At 35.3% G+C, this 18,117-nt stretch overlaps 2 protein-coding genes across 2 annotated transcripts; one reads left to right on the plus strand and one right to left on the minus strand.

Annotated features, from left to right (window-relative positions):
* Positions 1-1,581: 1,581 nt before the first annotated feature.
* Positions 1,582-4,355, minus strand: LOC111407128. The gene is made up of 6 exons (XM_023036447.1): positions 4,195-4,355; positions 3,982-4,061; positions 3,726-3,845; positions 2,284-2,371; positions 2,071-2,150; positions 1,582-1,934 (listed from the first exon to the last, which is right to left on the minus strand). Exons 1-6 carry the CDS (start codon positions 4,277-4,279, stop codon positions 1,812-1,814), a joined length of 576 nt encoding a protein of 191 aa, XP_022892215.1. The 5' UTR covers positions 4,280-4,355; the 3' UTR covers positions 1,582-1,811.
* Positions 4,356-7,208: 2,853 nt separating this feature from the next.
* LOC111407136 lies at positions 7,209-9,972 on the plus strand. Its single transcript, XM_023036459.1, has 6 exons — positions 7,209-7,988; positions 8,046-8,177; positions 8,279-8,545; positions 8,647-9,073; positions 9,403-9,470; positions 9,748-9,972. The coding sequence occupies exons 1-6, from the start codon at positions 7,209-7,211 to the stop codon at positions 9,970-9,972; spliced, it is 1,899 nt and encodes a 632-aa protein (XP_022892227.1).
* Positions 9,973-18,117: the final 8,145 nt, after the last annotated feature.

The following is an 18,117-nucleotide window of genomic DNA, read 5'->3' on the forward strand; positions in this document are numbered from 1 at the left end:
AAATAACTCACTGTTGGCCTAGAGAGCCAGACTCGACATGGTCCACTTCTCTAGATGTTGTGATCCAACTGGTAGGAGCATGGCCAATTCACCTTTATAACATTTCTAGTTTACTTTTTTCAAAATACTTGGTGAATGGTTGTAATATGCTAAAGACAAAGCATTCTAGTATTTCATCTCATTTCGCCTGAAATTAACTTTCCATTGACATGATCATGATCCCGAAAATTAGAGTTTTACTGTGAACAACATGCTCAACAAGCGAGAACATGGGATTGTGTTTTCATCGATACTGTCTTGAATTCAAATGCGTCATTCTCGTGTTGTAAGATTAGTGGTGTAAACTGAAATATATTGAATTTTGAAGAGGTCTTCTATTATTGAGATGATTCTCTGGGCTATTAATCGGGCTTTTTGTTTGAGTGTCCTTTGTGTCAAAATTGGAGAGTAATCATATGCTGGGCCGAGGTGTGTTCTCAGTCTTTGTCCATTTATCATTGTTTATAGGGAAAATTTCATAATTAATAGTTTAAGTATCTCATAATTAAGAGTTACGAGAGGGAGAGGAAAATAGAAGAGTCAAAAAATGGAATCGTCCGTTTAACAAATAAAATTTGCTATACTCCTATAGATGTAGGTCTATTCAAGGTCATATCCAAATTCTATTTAAGGCCAAATCACCGTAAATTCTATGTTCATATCTTTCTTTTTTCTTTGTAACTGCTACTATTTGTTCCATTTTCATTTTTTTTCTTGAACTCGATGCCCCCAAGACACGTAGGATACTAATATTAGATGAGTAATACTATTTATCTAGATTGCTGAAGTGTTGATGATTAGCAATTTATATGTCAATTAAGTTATTAAACATCTTAAATGAGACGTATATCCTTACATTTAAGAAGTTCAATTATTTAATGTCATTTAAATTAAACCTAGACTCTGGACTATCAACAGTCTAAATAAATAACATTATGCTATTGGATAGTGAAAAACATAAACGCCCAATTTCCTTTATTTTTTTCGTAATTAGCATAGTCTCTATTTCGTTGAGTATTTGACATTGTGGATATGGTCTTTAATTTAAAAAGTGAGTTCAAGTTGCATAAATTATAAGCTAAAGATGTATTTGTTGCACCATACCACAGCCCTAAACAACACTTTATACGATAATAGTTAGAATTTTAATTTATCGTCTTTTTTTTTTTTTTTTTAATGTCTGTCACTCCAAAAGAAATGTCTCCTTTGTAGACAAAATCACTTTGTATTACTATTTAAATAATATTTATATATCAAGATCTTAATAAAATAGTGAGTCTCAATTATTTAATACACATCAGTTAAAAAATGATTGAGAGTGCGGAATACTCCATACTCCCATATTCTGGGAGTACTGGAAATTTTCCTTGCATTTTGTGTTATATATATAGACATATTTATATATATATATATATATATATATTTAATTTACTTTTCATCTACTACTGTATAATTCAAGTCTGTTTAAATTTACTTTTCATTTATTACTGTATAATTCAGTCTATCGAACATGTCATAAATGATATCCACGAATTGTTCCAAGAAGAATTGTGGAAGCTATTCTAGAATGCCAAGGGAATTTTTTCAAAAGTAGAGAGAAACATCCTACTTTTTCTTAGAAAATTCTTAAGTAAGCACACTTTTGAAGTTTTTCACTCTTAACTACTGGGTAAAAACTCCCAAATTGTCACTTCTCGAATGTTCAACACAGAACCATACAATATACAAAATTTTAACATTTATTATCAGATCCAACTACACCAAACATGCCATTATGGTTTACGGTGCTGAGTGTAGATGTAGTCTAAGTGGGCCTCCGCAGTAATCCTTCTCTTTAAGCACTCTTCATCTTCATCTTCATCTTCATTTCCATATTCTTCCAGCCCCATCAGTTTCTGCAATGCATTGTAAATCAGAATTAGACTCCCAAGTCGGAATACATAATTCCGAACAATATTTAAGAACAGAAAAATTGCACTGCTCTTCAATCATGTTAAGAAATGATTCAAGATAAAAAGACTAAGAAATTACATGAAAAGAATCTGTATTTTCCTTGCTTACATGAGATGTACTGCTACGGACAACATTGTTCAGCTGGGAATCTGCTTCACCTGCACAAAAAATGCCAGTTTATGTATTGATTCCTTAAAGAAAAGATTATGAAGAAGAACTAACACTAGGAGCCGTGCTTAAATGCTGACTTTTTAGTTAAGAAGTACGACCAAACATCCTTAGGTTCATTACCTTGCTCGACTGCCAGAATTTGGGCAGATGAATGTGAAGTTGCTAGGAGGAAAATAAGTGCCAAAAACTGAAACTTGTGCTCCATGGTTCAGTGAAGATTAGCCTTGATGATTATGATAGATAAGGTGGGGTGGGTGGGAAGGGGGCAAGAGTCACTTATATACGTGTGTTGAGTTTGTTGGGGGTTGAGGTTGGGGTTGGTTTTTGTTTGAGTGTCCTTTGTGTCAAAATTGGAGAGTAATCATATGCTGGGCCGAGGTGTGTTCTCAGTCTTTGTCCATTTATCATTGTTTATAGGGAAAATTTCATAATTAATAGTTTAAGTATCTCATAATTAAGAGTTACGAGAGGGAGAGGAAAATAGAAGAGTCAAAAAATGGAATCGTCCGTTTAACAAATAAAATTTGCTATACTCCTATAGATGTAGGTCTATTCAAGGTCATATCCAAATTCTATTTAAGGCCAAATCACCGTAAATTCTATGTTCATATCTTTCTTTTTTCTTTGTAACTGCTACTATTTGTTCCATTTTCATTTTTTTTCTTGAACTCGATGCCCCCAAGACACGTAGGATACTAATATTAGATGAGTAATACTATTTATCTAGATTGCTGAAGTGTTGATGATTAGCAATTTATATGTCAATTAAGTTATTAAACATCTTAAATGAGACGTATATCCTTACATTTAAGAAGTTCAATTATTTAATGTCATTTAAATTAAACCTAGACTCTGGACTATCAACAGTCTAAATAAATAACATTATGCTATTGGATAGTGAAAAACATAAACGCCCAATTTCCTTTATTTTTTTCGTAATTAGCATAGTCTCTATTTCGTTGAGTATTTGACATTGTGGATATGGTCTTTAATTTAAAAAGTGAGTTCAAGTTGCATAAATTATAAGCTAAAGATGTATTTGTTGCACCATACCACAGCCCTAAACAACACTTTATACGATAATAGTTAGAATTTTAATTTATCGTCTTTTTTTTTTTTTTTTGAATGTGGGTTCATAACTACTCGAACTCTTGATTTTGAAAGGGGAATTTACTACACAATTCTACCCAGACAAGAAGAACTGGTAATTTTAATTTACTTTTCATCTACTACTGTATAATTCAAGTCTGTTTAAATTTACTTTTCATTTATTACTGTATAATTCAGTCTATCGAACATGTCATAAATGATATCCACGAATTGTTCCAAGAAGAATTGTGGAAGCTATTCTAGAATGCCAAGGGAATTTTTTCAAAAGTAGAGAGAAACATCCTACTTTTTCTTAGAAAATTCTTAAGTAAGCACACTTTTGAAGTTTTTCACTCTTAACTACTGGGTAAAAACTCCCAAATTGTCACTTCTCGAATGTTCAACACAGAACCATACAATATACAAAATTTTAACATTTATTATCAGATCCAACTACACCAAACATGCCATTATGGTTTACGGTGCTGAGTGTAGATGTAGTCTAAGTGGGCCTCCGCAGTAATCCTTCTCTTTAAGCACTCTTCATCTTCATCTTCATCTTCATTTCCATATTCTTCCAGCCCCATCAGTTTCTGCAATGCATTGTAAATCAGAATTAGACTCCCAAGTCGGAATACATAATTCCGAACAATATTTAAGAACAGAAAAATTGCACTGCTCTTCAATCATGTTAAGAAATGATTCAAGATAAAAAGACTAAGAAATTACATGAAAAGAATCTGTATTTTCCTTGCTTACATGAGATGTACTGCTACGGACAACATTGTTCAGCTGGGAATCTGCTTCACCTGCACAAAAAATGCCAGTTTATGCATTGATTCCTTAAAGAAAAGATTATGAAGAAGAACTAACACTAGTAGCCGTGCTTAAATGCTGACTTTTTAGTTAAGAAGTACGACCAAACATCCTTAGGTTCATTACCTTGCTCGACTGCCAGAATTTGGGCAGATGAATGTGAAGTTGCTAGGAGGAAAATAAGTGCCAAAAACTGAAACTTGTGCTCCATGGTTCAGTGAAGATTAGCCTTGATGATTATGATAGATAAGGTGGGGTGGGTGGGAAGGGGGCAAGAGTCACTTATATACGTGTGTTGAGTTTGTTGGGGGTTGAGGTTGGGGTTGGAGGAAGTATTGAATGATATAAATACATTGTGTGGATTCCACTGCCAGTGTCAAGACAGTGGTCTAGGTAAATTTCAAAGACACGCAAGAAATTAGGGTAAGCTATCAATCAAGATTGTCAAATAGAATCGTACATGTATCATGATTCTTTTCTTCTGCATTAAACTATTTGTATAATTTTTGTTGACAATCTTGATGTCGTCAAAATTCGAACCATTGATTTTAAAAACTATTTTTGGAATGGAGGGATGTGATGTTGACAAGTGTCTGTCAACCAAGATTGTCAAATAAAATTGTACATATAACATGATTATTTTCTTTTCCTACTAATTCACCATTCCATATGATACATTTTTACTCCCTCCGTCTATAGAGACAAATTTACTTTTAAATAGCAGTAGATCATTTTGTTAATTATAAGGTACATGAAATATGTGTGTTAAAAATCAGAAAATCAATCACTCTCTTCTAAAAAAGTGATTGATAATTTGAGACAAACAAAAAAGAACAACAAATCTATCTTTATGGGAATAGAGAGAATATGTTTTTCCCTCTCAATTACGAGAACACTATAGATAGACACGTACATATAGAATCACATTAGTCTCTTCTTGTTCTAGTGAAATCCTATGCGACAAATAACACTATTAATCGAATTGCTTTATAGGATTAAAAGCTTTGAAAGTAAGTAATACTTTCTCTTGCTTTTCCTTTGTGCTTTTTTACACATACCATAGTTCAAAATTTTTGGATTCTCAATGCAGTGGCATCTCCATTAAAGACTTCGCTAGTTGACGAAGTAACTACTCTGTGCATGTACCTTTGATGCTTTTTTTGCACACCTTTCTAAAAATATAAATGAAATACTTTTATATACTTTTTTACTCTTCCTAGATTCCCTTATTTCCTGAAAATAATATTGTTCATGTTAGGTGAAAATTCATATTCAAATTTTAATTTAAGTCAAAATTAATAATTAATTTTAACTGCACATTTTATGAGATTAACAACTTTTTAGCCACATATTTTATTAAATTTTAATCTGATTTTAATCCCCACCAAGTGGAGGCTTAATGTTCGTTTGATGGAAATTTTTTAAGAATATAATTTGTAAAAAGTGATTTTTTGAAAATATATGATTAAAAGTAAGAAAAAAATTATAAGTCCATGTGTATATAACACAATCTATATTTACTTTCTTGATAAATAGGAATGTGAACATCTAACAAGATTATTCATTTTAAAGTACTAAAGAAAACTGCTTATAATCAAAATCAGGCACTTAGCCCTTGTTAGATCCCATTCTTTTCACAAAAATGCATTTTTGAATAGTATTTTGATGGAAAATGTGTGGTAGCAAAAATTTTGAATTTGCGTGTAATATTATTTTATTAAAAAATATATGGTTGAAATGATATCAAATCACTGCTTAATAATGTATTTTTCTTTCAAAAAAATGGGCCTCAAACATGGGCTTAGTTCGTAGTTAAAACTTATAAAAGCTACATGATTGTTAATTGGGAAAAATTCGTATTACCGATAGTAAATTTGGCCCAATTCAAAAATAAGGTAACATGTTTACAGTTTCTGAAATCAGATTTCATAAACAACTGTATGTCAAAATCTCTTTCCTAAAAACTAGGAGCGTATTTCCATCAACACACATATCTCCATCAACGCCAGTCTGTATCATAACAGATTCACTTTCCTGAAATAAAATGTTTCATCTCCAATCTGACGACAAAAAAACTGAATTTGCTTTTTTTTTTTTTGTCGACGAAATTCCTTCGATTGACGTCGATTGCATAATCCGGGTCACAGTTGGGGAAAGACGATCGCTTAACAGCAAATTAGTCAACGGATTCGTCTGAACAGCATCCAATTCAGCAGTCGTCGTCGTATTCAGGGGTTTCTATTTTCATCGGGTACGTTATTGAAAATCAATTAATCTCACAATCCGCTTGCTGCCTGATAACCATTGCGATGGAATCCCTGTTATATGTGAATTATGACTGTGATCTTAATTGCATTATAATTGGTGACGCATTTCCTCTCATCTACATATTGTGACTCCTTTTCAATATCTGTGACTTGATGCTCTGACCTGATCTTCATTTTCATTTGAAACTTTTACATATTTGCTGTAATAATAGTATTGTGCTCCATTTGAAACTTTGACTCATATGTGACATGATGCCGTGACCTGTTCCAATTTGCAATGAAACTGCGACGAATTTGATGATACACACAAAATGTGACCCCGTGTCATAATCTGTGTTATTCATTAGTTGTGACCTACACCTTGTTTTGTAATTGACATTATTCTAGTTGATGTTGTAGAAATGGGATACATACATGTTTGCCTATTGAATGGCTCAGAGCCTTTGTTGGTCTTAATCGATCGTAATTGCGGGTACATGCAACTGGTGGATACAGTTATGCTGAGATTGGATTGGATCCCACTGAAGTAGCAGTTACAATGAAGTATGTTTTGAATAGTGAACTGCCTCCAATTGTGATCAAGAATGACAATAATGTGTTGTCATACATGGCGTTGAAAGATATGGAACGTGACCCATCCAAATATCCAATCATCATTGAGGTCACGGAAGAAGATAGCCAACATAACAATGCAATGTTACCATTTGGTGTGGAACCCAGTGGACCGAAATTTTCATTGATGGATATGTCATCAGATATATGCGGGCCGATAATAGAACCGTTGTGTGATAACTATGAGCATGAGGTCATGGTTGTATCGGTCTCCAACGCTAGGGATGTAGAGATGGGGACGGTTTTCGTAACAAAGAGATCATGAAGCTGAGCTTGTCCCTTTATGCTATCCAAAACATGTTTGAATATGTGGTTGTTCGGTCAGATAAGAGGGACTATCTTGTCAAGTGTTCACATGACGAGTGTGATTGGATCTGTAGAGCATCTAGGATGGCTAGAATGGACTTGTTTAAAATTAGGCATATTGTAGAAGGTCACAGATGTGCTTCTAACATTGTACTTGGTTCTCATAGGCAAGCAACAAAAGCACTCGTGTTGCACTGCATAAAATATAAGTACACATCGTCACGCACTCTGTATATCCCAAATGATATACGTAATGACGTGTTGCATACGTATGGACTGTCGTTGAATTATGTGAAAGCGTGGAGGTCTTGGGAGGAAACTTTGAAACTGATTAGGGGTGATCCAGCAGATTCTTTTAATAATATACCAAGATTCTTTGCCATGTTGCAACATATAAATCCTGGAATGGTCACAGATCTGGAGCTTGATGGTCACAGAAGGTTCAAATATTGCTTCATGGCGCTAGGCGCATCAATTCGAGGTTGGGGACATTGTAGGTCAGCTGTTGTGGTTGATGGCACGTACTTAAATGGACACTATGGTGGGACGTTATTTACTGCATGTACACAGGATGCAAATAATAGCATATACATATTTGCTTTCGGGATTGGGGATAGTGAGAATGATGCCTCGTGGACATGGTTCTTCAAAAATTTGAGGAAGGCGTACGGCTATAGAGAAGGGTTGTGCTTCGTATCGGATCGCCATAATAGCATAAAAAATGCTATTGAGAAGGTGCATCCAGGAACATGTCATGGAATTTGTTCGTATCATCTACTTTAAAATCTAAAGTCACGTTATGGAAAATCGGGTAAAAATATACCGCAAACATTGAATTCAGCTGTTCATGCCTATACGTTGTCAGAATACGAATATAACATGCAACAGCTCGACGCGATTAATGGAAAGATAAGGGGTTACATGGTAATATATTACATATACCACCATGTTATATTCTTACGCATACATTTATTACAGTATTGTGAAAATTTATGATTAACAGATAATCATATTTATGTTTGTAGGACGGTGTTGAACCCGCTAAATGGTCACGATTCCACATGCCAACGAATCGATATTCTACAATGACATCGAATATAGTAGAGTCGGTTAATGCCGTCACAAAATCTGCCAAGAACTATCCCATTGTAACTTTGTTGGAGTCATTGCGACAAACCATACAGTCGTGGTTTTGTAGACATCGGGAATCCATGCAAGTCATTTTCACAACCTTGTCAAGCAAGTATGAGAAACAAATGGGGGAAATGAGCACGGATATGAGAAACTTGAGGGTAATGTCAACATTTGTGCCTGAAATGTTATCTGTGACCTGTAACTTGTTCGTTGTGGCTAACTTCTTAGTGACATTTGTTATATTATTTTTTGGTTGTAGGTTGTGCATATTAATCAGGCAATGTTCTCAGCCAGCTGTGAAAATTTAACTTTTTTTGTTGATATAGAAGGACGTACATGCACGTGTAGGATGCATCAAGTTGATCAACTACCATGTCCACACGCTCTGGCTGTGATTGCAAGTGTGAAGATGGATCCATATGAGTTTTGTTCATATTGTTACACGAGAGAAGCATACAAGAGTACTTACAACGAAACTTTTTTCCCTGTAGGAAATCCAAATGAATGGATAGTGTCCAAAGACTTTGAGAACATAGTCGTGTTACCACCTAATCAAAAGCGAAGTTGCGGAAGGCCTACTGAGAAGAGGTTTAGATCTGCAGTTGAAGATAACATGCCTGTCAAATGCGGTCGTTGCAGTGAAAGTGGTCACAATTGCAGAACTTGTAGCAGTTTGGTTCCATTAAGTCAGATTCAATCGAAAAAACAAAGAAAAGATAAGGAAGTCAACTGATGATACATATCACGGAACTTGCAACAGTTTGGTTCCGTTAAGACAGTTGGTTTACTTTTTCATTCATTGTTTGAACGTAATATCAGACACAATTTGTTAGAGGACACAAATATTTATTTAATAACAACATTTTCAAGTTCAAACCTTTATAATAAGGATGTTTTACTATTGTACTTGTAATGTTCTTTCCACATGAACACGTTTTTAAATACAAGCAAACATGACTGGTGGGGATTGGGTATACCCTAAAAGAATCTGTAACGTGTGTTGTGACCATTACAGTGCGAACTTTCACCGAGGGGGGGGGTTGTTACATTCACTTCATAATAAACGAGTTTGGGGTGTCACTGGTAAAAAATGGTCTGTTAGATGTTATGTGAACCTTGAACATTGACCTGTGACCTTCGCTACGAACTGTGGTTGTGCAAGATGAATATTATACTTATTGTGACATTTTTGGTGACTTCTTATTTGACATGTGACCCGTACTGGAACCCATTGGTAAGAGATTGTGCATAAGGAATTGGAAGATGTGATCTCTACTGTGACCTGTTTTCAGTTGCCTGTGACCTTTGCAGCGAACTATGATTGTGCACGAAGAATATTATACTTATTGTGACATGTTAGGTGACCTTTTATGTGAAATGTGACCCGTACTGTGACCCATTGGCAAGGACTGTGCATAAGGATTTGGAACATGTGTTCATCTGCTATGACTTGTTTCCAGTTGTCAGTGATATGAACAACGTACATCAAACTGTGACTTGGTCGGTGACTTCTTCTGTGACCTGTTTACAGTTGCCTGTGACCTTTGCAGTGAACTATGGTTGTGCACAAAGAATATTATACTGATCGTGACATGTTAGGTGACTTTTTATGTGACGCAATATCTCAAGCCGAGTAATACATTCAAAACATAATTTCAAGACACATGAAATCCAAAACTCAAACTATTGCTTAAATACTGTTGCTTAATTCAAATACAAAAGAGTATCCTCAGAACACAACACCCTTGTTCAAAGTAAACAAAAAAATTATCCATAACCACACTTCACATTCCATTCTACTGCATTTTCAAACTATACCTCTAATGTCACTCAATAACTATACTATCTCCACCGGTTGGCAGCAACGTCTTCCTCTCTGTACTGATTTCACGGTGCTTGAATAACAATGATGCAACATTCAGACGGGCTCTAGCCGCATAAAACTTCATCGGCATCGATCCTAAATCATCATGAAGCATGTACTCGGCATATTTAATCACATATATGCCACAGTTATGCCTGCAAAGTGAAAAAAATTCCAGTCCAGTATGTGTAGAATCATATTACTTCAGAATGTTTAAATTCTCGATGACAAAAATGCCCATTATTCTGTTGCGGAACGGAGGAATTAAGCACCACCTTCAACTCTTTGGAATCGTCAGCAGATGGATCCGAATCCTTTCTCCAAATTTCAATACGGTCCATGAGGTGAGGGATCATTTTGACGAAAGGATCAATTCCATTAAGGACCTTGATGTCACTGTATGTTTTTCTTGTCGAATTTAATACAAGTAAGATCTGCTTTTTGATATCAAGCACTGCAAGCATCCAATGCGCTTTGTTTGTAGGCAGAATGGGCATGAACACAAGGTCCACTTCTGCCCAAGGTTTGCTCAGTGAAATTCGTGCACCTGTGATGTCGTCAATGAGTCTCTCATCCGTGACAATTACCTCTGGATCTTGCTTGAACTTGTGGTACATGTTCTTCAGCTTAGCTTGAAACAACGTGTCGGTTGTGGTGGCGATGACCTTGATATTTTTGCCATTACTTGCTAACTGCCTTATGTAGTAAAAGCACACATCCATATGCTAAAAAAATGGAAAGCTGTGAGATTGAATTAACATATAAATTGTGCAGGGTGAATTGTGACCAGAAAATATGCTTGAGTGCACTCTGTAAATGATTGTAACCTATTCACCGTTATCTGTGACCAATCGCAAATGGTCTGTGACCATTACATGTATGCATACCAAAATGTGACCTGATTGGGACATAAGAACCATGCATAAGGCATTGCGAACTTTATAAATTGAATGTAAGAAGGATGTGGACAGTGACATATAAGTAGTTGGCTGTGACCATGACCATGGAACGTATGACATACTCATATGAATTGAGACTTACAAATAGATACATACCGAACAACTCAGTGACCCATTCCTAGACACAACTTCGTACCACCATCTTCTAAATTGTGCAAGGTGAAATGTGACCAGAAAATATGCTGGAGTGCATTCTGTAAATAAACTGTGACACATTCGCCTTGTCTGTAACCAACCTCAAATGGTCTATGACCATTATATGTGACCTATTATTCATACAAAAATGTGACTTGCATTGGGACATATGAAACACGTGTATCGCATTGCGAACTTTATAGACGCTGGAATGTAAGAGGGACGTGGCAGTGACATATAGTTAATTGGCTATAACCATGACCATGGAATCTATGACCTACTCATATGAATTGAGACTTACAAAAGGATACATACCGAACTACTCAGTGACACATCCCTAGACACTAGTTCGTACCACCATGTTTTATTTCCGACGAGAAACTGACCAACAAGAAAAGGTGGATGAATACGATCATCTCGGTCATTAAAATTTTTCCTGCAAAGAAAGCTTGATTGAATATTCGTACATGAATTAATTATAATGATATGCAAAAAATAAATCATACTTGTTATGTAGCTTATATCCTCTCTGGAACCAACTCTGAAAGTCAGCAATATCAGCATGGTCCATAGACTGATTGTAGTGTTGGAAGATTATGACATTATTAGAATGCTTGTTTCACTTTCCTTCATGAATATACGGAGATTGAAGTGCTTTAGCCAGCCTAGGAGCCCTCTTAACGGGCAATCCAGAACTTGGCGCAGAAACAAGAGACTCCTGCATATTAATTTGATATGGACTGTGACTTGCTGAAACATGCAACGTACAGTAGTTTACATATCTAACAGAATTATCTGGGCTTACCACCTTCTCAACAGATTCTGTGTCCTTCAGAACATCATATACGACAGACGCAACATACATTTCCACCTTTTTCAGTTTCGTTGGTTCTGTGGGTATTGGTTGCATGGAACAAACACCCAGATCGAATGATGGAGGTTGTAGGCTATATGAAAATTCAACGTCAACGTCGGTTTCCATCTTACCCTTGTCTTTAGAATCAACTGTTATTTCGGCATCTCCAACCTGTAACATAAAATGTATAATCATAGTTAAAGTTCATACGACAAATGAACATATATCATTTTATGAGATCACATGGTATGTTGATTACCTTGTCCAAAGGTTCATAATCTCTGACAATGTTTAGCCCAGACTTATCTTTGAATTTGGTCAGGATTTCTTCCATGGAATTAGAAATCAAGGCGGTCACGGATTCGGTCATAAACTGCAAGTTCGATCTGATGTCGATCAAGTCTGTACGGGTTTCACCTTGCATGTGGACAATATTGTTCAATTTGTTTTGCTGATCATGCTTGAGCGACGAGATCTCTGACTTCATCGCATCGATTGCCACACTCATTTGACGATTCTCAGTTTGGAGTTCAGTTAATTGTTTGAAAAACTATTTTCGCATTTCGTCAACCTCCTGCACGACATGACTATCCATTACTAGTGGCAATACAATGGTGAAAACATCTATAGTCCAGATGCCTGCGACCCATAATGAATTGACAGATCAATGGCCTATAAACTGTGACATAGAAACGAACTACAATGTTACACCAGGAATAATAACTGAATGTGACATAATCTGTGACATGTGACCTGTTATGTGACATGTTTCTAATACATGTGACGTGTGTACACGACAACTCATGAAAACAGCAAAAGGTGGAATAACCTGTGATTCGTAATGAATTGACAGAAATATCGTTAGTTCTAAAATGTGACCTGTGACCCACAACTGACATTATTTAACAACTTACATCATTTGGCGCCGGTTGATCCGCCATATTAGGCGAATTGGCATTGAATGTTGTTCCCTGCCATCTGGGTGGGGTGTCAACAAAATCATCATCACCATCGTCGAGAGGCACATCAGAGTGACCAAGTCTACCATCTGTTATCATAAACAACGACGTAAATGTTTTTTCACTCGAGTAACTCGGCTTCCTAGTTGCCCTGACGGAATGACTTGATCTATCTACCATACCTCCCTTTCTCTTTTTCCCTCGTGTACGTTCCAGTTGAACAGGCTTGATATATTGCACTTCATACATGTACGGCATTGCCATTTCCATGTTTGAAGGGTCCAGGTCACGTATTTCCATCTGCCATTCCAAGCAAAGGTACATTGTAATGTCAGCACACTACATCGATGTACAAAATAATAAACCCAAGCAATGAGCTGTAACAGTAACTGGGTATATGTCTGGTCATAACCGTGTGATGCATGTCATGAGTGTGTTCTGTGACCTGTATATTATTAATTGTGAGTCAATGAACATATGTTGTAACTTGATGTGTATAATATCTGACTTAGATACACAACTATTTAAGTTCTGTGTTACGACTTGTGACTTAAGGATAAGCACATTTGAAATGCATTGACGTATAGTAAATGGTGTTAAGATAATTACTTCAGGATTACAGAAGCAATCATGTCCATCAAGTTTAGCAGCAGGTGGGTGATCGTCTGCCGTCCAATTCATTATTCGGGGATACGTTCTTGAGGTCCTTGTTGCTACATATCCATGGAGGGTAGGGATCGTCTCGTAAATCCATACTTGAAATGCTATTAGAAGACCTCGTAGTCTATAATGGGTCGTTCTCTTGCTCAAACCCTCCCTCAATGAACTAATTAGTGTCTCAAAGAGTGATTTATCCCATGGGAACGAGTCCATCAGATTAAAATCCTCTACTAGAACAAACATATAGCATTCAACAATGTTCTTATAGTCTCTTGGATACAGGTACGAAGTAATGAAATACAACGCACCAAGCCTTTAAACATCCTCATCTGGAATGTCACCCGCAAAAAGAAATCTTTCCTTTACATCCGCATGTGTCACCACCTTCAGGTTACTAAAGTATCTCATTTTCAAACGCGAGGGAGTCTTCTCCAACCGATTCATATCCACATCACCAAAGTATCTAAGACCAGTCACCAAACAAAATTTCGACACAGAGAATCTTACAAACCTCCCATAGGAAATAGTGTATCAACTGCGACTGTACAGCAATTTCATCGCATTCCATGAAGTATCAACACGTGTTTTGCAGTATACGCCGTTGGTCTTCATTAAGGTTAGCTTTGAAATTAGACAGCACACCCTTCATGGGTGTAATCGTGATTTTACCGGGAAACCAACTATTCTCTGGTATAATGAATCTCCAAGCCTGCGCATTGGTCATAACACAGAATAAGTAATTGGTCACACATTGTTATAAAGGTCACAACATGAATATGAACTTGAAAAGGAGATTTACACAAACAATTGCAAAAGTTCCCCTCCAAATGTATATCAATGCCTGAGCTTTGGTCACAAATAAAAAAATACTTGGTCGCCGATGAACACACAGGCCACAACAATGACTAATAGGTCACAAATCCCCTTATAGGCTTTCTGACTCAACCTTCATAATCACATAACAGTACTATCCTTTTAAATTATTATACATTTTGAATAGAATAGCAATGTCCAGAAAAATAGATAGCATGGTCTGTCACCAAACAAAAAATTCGTCTAACATAATTCTTACCCATCCATTTCAAAGTCCAGATGCATGCTCTAACTAACGAAAAATTCTGCTGAACTTAAAAAACAAACCTTCTTCGCATTTTTTGGTGGGACTGATCGTGATGGTTTATGCCGTTTGGAACGGGAATCTTCGCGTATTTGTTTAGCCTTCGATTTACCTGCACTACCCAAAGACTCACCTTCCGATTTCTTCGCTCGATTTGCACTGCTCAAATGGGTCATTTTTTTGTATCTATTGGAAGCCGCTTACACACAGATGGATGGAAAGTCCAAAGGTGTTACTTTAATGGAAGTATATAGAACATCGACGGTTGTAACAACTGCACCGGAGATTTTTGTCGGAAACTGGAGTCGGGTGCTGAAAATTCGCGAGAATCGACGAAGAAAATATGGACGTGGTGTAGGATTAGATTGGACGTATGGGAATGCATGGCAGTTTTCCATTTTTAAGTCTCTAAAATTATGGGATACAGTTATGCATAATTTATCTAATTGAAAAAATATTTAAAAAAAAAATTTGATTTATGAATAAGTAAAGGTTGGGCCTGATTTAAGATAATTGGATTTTTAATGTATGGTTACCTATAATTTCCACTTGTTAATTGAGCCCATCTATGAAAATGGGTTGGGGTCATGTGCCAGGCTAAAAAATTGTGGCCCATTAAGGGCTATGCAATACTGTTGGGCCATATCAAATTACCTAGGTCCTAGAAAAATTGTGGCCCATCAAAGGCCATGAAATACTGTTGGGTCATGTGTCAGACTCTAAAATTATTATCATTACTACTACTACTACTACTACTACTAGTAGTAGTAGTAGTAGTAGTTAAAGTTGAATGTGCATTGCAAGTAATTCTAAAAAAACTTTATAAGTGATGTAAAAATAATATTTTTGTACCAATTTGTTGGAGGATTTGACGAATCTCTAACGAATTAAAGAAAATAAAATTTAGTATAGAAATTTAAGAGGAGAAAATTGTACTCAAATTGTCCTCTCAAAACTCAATTTCTAAGATTCAATTTTTTTGTAATAATGAAATACTATAAATGATCAATCTCTTTATATTACATTTGATTCATAAAAATTAATTGGTTATATACAAATTTAAACACCCATTAAAATTTTTGAATACATGAATATGAATAAATTTATCTATAATAACTTTAGATTCATGTAATTCAAGATTCATCAAGTGAAAATTCATTGAATTTATGTTAATGTGAATGTTAATTAATTGATAATTAATAATACAAATTTAATAAATGACAAAAATTATGTAGTATTTATTACATATCGAAAAACAAAAAGTGAGGTATTATTGAAATAATTGAATTATAGGGAGGTTAAAATCGTCTAAAAAATGATTCTCACTTGATGTGATATTATTATTATTATTATTATTATTATTATTATTATTATTATTATTATTATTATTATTATTATTATTATTATTATTATTATTAATTGAAAAAAATGATTCTCACTTGATGTGATATTATTATTATTATTATTATTATTATTATTATTATTATTATTATTATTATTATTATTATTATTATTATTATTATTATTATTAATTGATTGATTTATTTATTTTTGCTTCTGCCAATTTCAAATTAGCCAGGTTCTCGACTCAAAGCAAAATGAGGTATAAGATTTTTTTTTCTTTTAAACAAACAAAGAAAATATATTCTCTTAGTATATATTTTATTTAAAAAATTTATAAACGTCATTGCGAAACTTAGAAACGATTGTTGATCCCAAAAGTGATGCAAGAATTGTGATTAATAACATTGTATAAAATATGGAACAAAATCACAACAATATGAAACAAGATTAAAGTAAAGTACAAAAGAGAGTTAATCAGATGAACGATGTTTTATTATAACGACAATATGGAGAAAAAATTACAGTTCAACAATATTGGCTTAACCTAAACTGAAAGAGGCACATATTTATATGACACAAGTAAAACCCTAAAAGAAGTTCTAAAAGGTAAGAAATTAGGTTAAAAATGCGTAAAACGAAAAAACCCAGACGGCAACAAAAATGAATTGTGCGATCACACAGGTCAATTCCATGCGGTTGGATGGAGTAAAAATTCAGCCTTGAATTTTCTCTGCATGCCACCGTGAGACCGCATGGTATAAAATCATGCGATCGCATGAAATTTTTATGAACAAGTGTTTTCTTACCTTTTTTTTTCTTCTTCTTGGATCCACTTTGATTCTCCAAGTCTAATACTCATCTTCATGACCCCAAACCCTATTTTGGGTCATCAAATCTAATAATCTCCACCTTGACCCAAATTTCGATAGAACAAACAAAACTCCAAAATTTCTCCACCTGGAAAAATAAGTCTGCTTGCATTGAAATAGACCAAGCTCCTCAACACATTAATCAAAACTCTCCAGCACTAGAAACCATCGTCCTTTGCACGGCGTTCACATGTGATACTTGAACCCTGCTCCTCGATTCCTAAAATTTTGTCGAGAAATTACTGTTGATCAAATAGGGTCAAAGCACACACTGTAGCAGAAACCACACCAAATACCTGATCAGAAGGCCTCTTGCTAGAACTGTCGCCTTCAACAATCCCGAAAAGCATCACTGACATCATTGTACCTACGCTCCATGAGTCTAACCTGGCACATGAACATAGTGTATTCGTTGAAAATTGGTGGCAAAACGGAATCACCAACTCTCTCCTGAGTAATGTTATGAATCGATCCAGAGCCCGTCACAAAAGATACTGTATCAAATTGAATTTTCATTATGGTACTGAACTTGTCCAGATGTTTCTTAACTATTTCTGTGCTCTCCTACAAAATGTATAACTGATACTTCTGTTTGTCCCTCTAGTACAGCCTAGACATCCTTTCGGACCTTCAGGACTCCATCTCCACCAGAGAATTTATATCATTTTGTATCCAGGTACTTAGTGAGATGAGATTTCTTTTTAGGTTTAGGACATGTCAAACCTGATCAATTGTTCTAATCGTCCCATCATGCATCCTTAGTTTGACTTGACCGATTCCAGCAACACGACAAGACTAATGTTTCCAATCACAACTCTACATTGCTTGAAAGTCTCATATGTTTGAAAGAAATTTCGATTGGAACACATATAATGCGAACATTCTGAATTGCGAATCCACTCCTCGTCAGGTTTAGACTTCACGTCAGATACCATGGTCAACATCACATCATCGCTATTCGAAATTT

This window comes from Olea europaea, chromosome 1 (genome assembly GCF_002742605.1).
Source record: "Olea europaea var. sylvestris chromosome 1, O_europaea_v1, whole genome shotgun sequence".
NCBI classification, from domain to species: Eukaryota; Viridiplantae; Streptophyta; class Magnoliopsida; order Lamiales; family Oleaceae; genus Olea; species Olea europaea.